The following is a 4497-nucleotide window of genomic DNA, read 5'->3' on the forward strand; positions in this document are numbered from 1 at the left end:
TATAGAACGCTCAGTCCTTCATTAGAAATTGATTAGAAAATATTACCGCACTGAATTATGTCAATTAAACTAGAGAAACATTTTCTATAGTTCCCACAATCCAGAATAATCCATATCAGATCATACCCAACAGTAAGTGATAACACCTTCAGACAGATACAAAAGCATAACCAAAAGCTAACAAAAAGAAATTTGTACTTCACAGCAGAGTTTAACCTACTTAAGAAAACCAGAATAATTAAGTTGATGAATGCCTAGCCTGCCTGGATGAGGTAGTACACAACAAATACATACCGGAGGCACCTACTTGAATGGTTTTGCTAATATCAAGCAGAATCTACTAATTCCTGAATATTTCCCTTTTACATATATTGTACAAAGATGTACGAGTAGTCAAGAACTACTCATACTAACTAGATTTGGAGGAGAGAAATGTTCAACTCCCCACAGATCTTTTCAGGAATATTAGTAAGATGGGTAAGAGATTGGGTTACTTGTATCATAGCGGCGTGACCTATACCGGCTAATGCTATCCAATGTTGGCCCAAAAACTCTTCGGCTGTATTCATAATTGTTGCCACTGGAGAGAGATCCATACTCACTAGTTTGGTCAACTACGCGGTGGGTAACTGGCATTGAAGTTAAGGATTTTAAAGGGGAAAACAATAGTTCAGTAATCTTGGATTATATTCTGGTAACAAAAACAACTTTGCGAAAACAATGTCACAATGTCTACCTAGAATGAAAAAAAGATGGGCAAGTAAAGCAAATACATTACCTCGGGAGTAATTTACAGGGTAATCTGAAATTCGGCTAGGTGTTGATATCCTAGCAGAGTGCTGAGAAATTTCTGTACTATTCATTGGCGCAGGGTGGGGCCTCGATCGGTGAGAAGAATTAGATGATGGTGTAGCCACTGCAGAACCATTTGGAGTTGGTTTGTCTTGGCCAGATATCTGTTGATTAGTAAGACTAAACATGTCATTCATAAATCCCATCAGAAATTAAGAGAATCGGTTATCAGCCAAAAAAAACTATGGTACTATGTTACATAATATGCTATCCCAGGGACAAGTGGGACATGTAAGTTCAAAGAGCTGCACCTACACATTCAGCTATTGTTAATACTAAAGTCACATAACAATTAGGCTTCTGAGGTTATGAGAAATTCAAAAGAATACAAATGAGTTACTTGAACAAAATCCAACTACCAACAAGGGGTATAGAACAGACCGCAAATTTCAGTGTTCTGTTGTAAAGCGTCACCAGGCCTGAGAAAAGCCTGACAGCATAATCTGCAATCTCCTCACTTTCATATTCTGCAAAGGCAAATCCTTTAGGTTTCTCAGATTCCTTATCTCTAGGAATATACAGGTCCACCACTCGTCCTGCTTGAATTAATATATCATATAAGATTCTCTCCGTGACCCTCTCATCTAGATTGCCTGAGTTAAATGAAAAGAACTAAATCAGCTCTTCACATGCATGAGTTAGATATATTTTCAGATAATCCGAAAGCCATTAACACTTGAATTGGCAAAAGAATAATAGAAGAGTCACAAGAGGTGTTTGGTATACCATGACTTAGACACAATAATATCTAGGATAACATGATATGAGGAGCCAAATTATTCATAATACTTAAGTTTGGAGTGAAAATTGGTGGTATTTTATATATCTTGTACACATGAGAAAAATATTTGCAAGCTCTAATTAACTTTTCAAGATCCATGCAGAAGTATTAGTACTCAACAATAAGTTTGGAGTGTCAATTAGATCCAAATTCAAACCATAAATAGATTTAAAAAAAAAAAAATCTTTCAAGGCAATATCACTGACGTTTTAACATCCATATGGCCAGTATAAAAAGACTAGCAATATGTTTAGCAGGCAGTACAGACATCACATACACAATCTCATATCAAAACCCGAAAAAGATTTTTAAAACAATTTCCTGTCCTAGTTGGGGATGGGTTGAGGACAAAAGGAAAAGAAATAGGGCCCTCACCTATGTAAACAGTGCAACTTGTGCTTCCAGACATCGCTGTATCCGGATCTGCTGTGTAAAGTGAAAACCCCCCACAATAAGGAGCAGTACCACCAAGAGCCCTTTCCTTCAGAGACAAAAGGCAATCAACCGTAAAAGAGTACTAGAATCTGTTAAAAAAAGGTTAATAAGCTTCATAATAGATGCTATTCTGAATCTGAACTTGAAAAGTGAAGAAATAAGCAGTGAAAAGAGTTTCCACAATTGGTTCTCAGAAAAAATACTCATATGAGGACATAATTCCAGAAAATTTGAAACTATTCAGAACTTGATTTTACAAGAATAATACCAGCCATTACAAATCAATTCCAACTGCTACAGCTATAATAAATTAGAGACCAGAATAATAACTTAGATGCAGATTGCTAAGCTTCATAACTGCTATCAGAATGTAATACCATTTGCTAACCGTTGCAGTTATTTCCATGTTATCAAAACAACAATCATTCCAAGCAAGGAAACCATGCTATTCAAGGTCAATTCCAGACAGGACAATGATTCATCTGCAGAGAGTAAATATTCTTATGGTCAAGATAGAATCACAGGGATAACACTTTGATAAAACAATGAAGGTCTGGGTCATCCTACTGATCAGTAGAAACATAGTCAGGGCAGTTACTACAAAGACGTGTTCAATCAAACCCAACAAATTTAGCTCTCACATCTCTCTCGATATGTGTGTGTGTAAATTTCTTAGGGGTGATTTTGCATCCAAAAAAAACTTATGACCGAATTAAGTCTCTCATTAAGATAACCTAAGGTAGTAATAGGTGGCAAAAGGCACCATTAAGACATTGAACCTCTAATTTGGACTTAGACAGACAAGAGAGGTTAAAAAGGCAAGCAGATAACTATAGGATGAAAGTGGTCCGACTTTAATCATCAACTGACTCTGTTTTACCAATTGTCTGCATTATAGTGACAGTGATCCGTGATGAATTTGTCCTTTTGTATATGTTTACAAAATCTTTATAAGACTAAAAACCTAAAAAAATAGTCTTTTAAAGTACGAATAACTATGTTATCATATTCTCTTAAATATACATGACTGGGTTGGATTTCGGAAGTTGAGTTTTTTTAATTTCCCATGTAGGCATATTACTTCTTTTATGCATGCTTAAGGTGGGATCGTAAGTTAACCCTTCTTTTGATGCTTTCAAACACAGAGGTGGGCTAAGACACACACTGGCGGTACAATGGAGAATTCACCAAAGCACTGGCCTTTGGCACCTGATTAAAGGCACTGCTCCTCATGATAAAAAAAGGCATTAGCCATGAACAATAACGCTAGCCACGAAAAATACCTCAACTTAGCATCTGACATGACCCGTAATCAATAATGTATAGAATAACAGAGTGAAGTACAGAAATTCAAAAATTCAAATTTCAAGTTATCAGTTACAATAGACCAAAATTTAAAAATATGTCTGATGCACACAAACCAGCATTTTATAAATAAAATGAGCACGTCAGATGTCTCCAGACAAAAATCGGAAATCAAGTTCTAAAACATCATCCTGAAGACCCTGAGAATTACAGTAACAACCCAAATAGTAAAAATCAAATGAATCAGGAGACAGTTCACCAGGAATGGAAGACCTAATTACAATTGCTAGCAAGTTGCATAACAGAAACGCGATACGTGACAAAAGCAAAAGGAAAAAATACGTTGAGTTCAAGGATTAGGAAAAAAAAAAAAAAAAGGCTAAACAATAGTAATTGGCGAGCGAGATGACATTAAAGGGCACGATTTAACTATAAATTATGAATCAGTGAAAATACGGAGCCAGGGATCATGTCAAAAAAACCAAAAAGAAAAAAAAAAGAAAGGGGAAAAGAAAAGAAAGCAAGAAAGTAGCTAGGGTAAGAGATAGGAATTACGCGAAGAGTTGGAGGCTCAAAAACCACGAGAAAACCCCAAAGACGAGTCGTTCCAGAAAAGCGAGATCGAGATGGCAAACAGGTGGCGATTGGTTCCGGAACGCGGACTATCGCAACTTCCGATCTTCACTGTTTAAAGAGTTCTAAGGCCCCAAAACTATCTAAAAATAAAGGGCCGACCCCGTTTTATGGCCAGCTCAGACCTGTTTGAAAAAGAAGAGGAGGAGGAAAACATGAATATGTACGTCTACTTGAGTACGACTTAAAGTTTGAATAATCCAAATCAGCATTTAAAAATTATAGGAAGGGAAATTCTTTTTTTCTTTTTTTGAAAGAATATAACTCATTTCACATCGGAAGTACAAAGTTGGAGTGGCGAGGTGTATGGGCAATCTGAGTAATTAGGCGATTTTACACACAGCAGTCGTATTCACGCAGCCTATAAAGCTCCGCCCCGTTCCGCCGGAAAGTGTCTGGTACGCTTCCTCAATCTCCATCTCCAATTTCTTCATCAGTTTTTCTTTCTTCTTTGTATTCTTAGATTACCGCACTTTTTTTAAAAAAAAAAA

The 4497-nt window shown here is 36.5% G+C and overlaps 1 protein-coding gene across 7 annotated transcripts; it reads right to left on the bottom strand.

Annotated features, from left to right (window-relative positions):
* On the bottom strand, positions 1-4132 carry LOC129318433 (uncharacterized). 7 transcript variants are annotated; one of them, XM_054963198.1, is made up of 6 exons: positions 3929-4132; positions 2446-2550; positions 2009-2114; positions 1234-1388; positions 779-956; positions 1-629 (listed from the first exon to the last, which is right to left on the bottom strand). In XM_054963198.1, the coding sequence occupies exons 2-6, from the start codon at positions 2446-2448 to the stop codon at positions 466-468; spliced, it is 606 nt and encodes a 201-aa protein (XP_054819173.1). In that variant the 5' UTR covers positions 2449-2550; positions 3929-4132; the 3' UTR covers positions 1-465. The 7 variants fall into 7 exon arrangements, with proteins under 7 accessions (XP_054819173.1, XP_054819163.1, XP_054819187.1 ...); XM_054963188.1 differs by having other exon boundaries at positions 1234-1445; positions 3929-4130; XM_054963212.1 differs by having other exon boundaries at positions 1234-1445; positions 2009-2157; positions 3929-4130.
* Positions 4133-4497: the final 365 nt, after the last annotated feature.

The sequence above is a fragment of the Prosopis cineraria genome, unplaced genomic scaffold (assembly GCF_029017545.1).
Source record: "Prosopis cineraria cultivar Desert tree isolate PC_DT_omini unplaced genomic scaffold, ASM2901754v1 PC1, whole genome shotgun sequence".
Lineage (NCBI taxonomy): Eukaryota > Viridiplantae > Streptophyta > Magnoliopsida > Fabales > Fabaceae > Prosopis > Prosopis cineraria.

Bases quoted from the DNA above. Each gene is read 5' to 3' on its own strand.
- LOC129318433 (XM_054963188.1), bottom strand. The intron at 1,446-2,008 runs GTGAGGGCCCTA...CATTTAACTCAG, and splicing joins AAGTTGCACTGTTTACATAG to GCAATCTAGATGAGAGGGTC. The intron at 957-1,233 runs GTCTGTTCTATA...ACTAATCAACAG, and splicing joins ACAGAACACTGAAATTTGCG to ATATCTGGCCAAGACAAACC.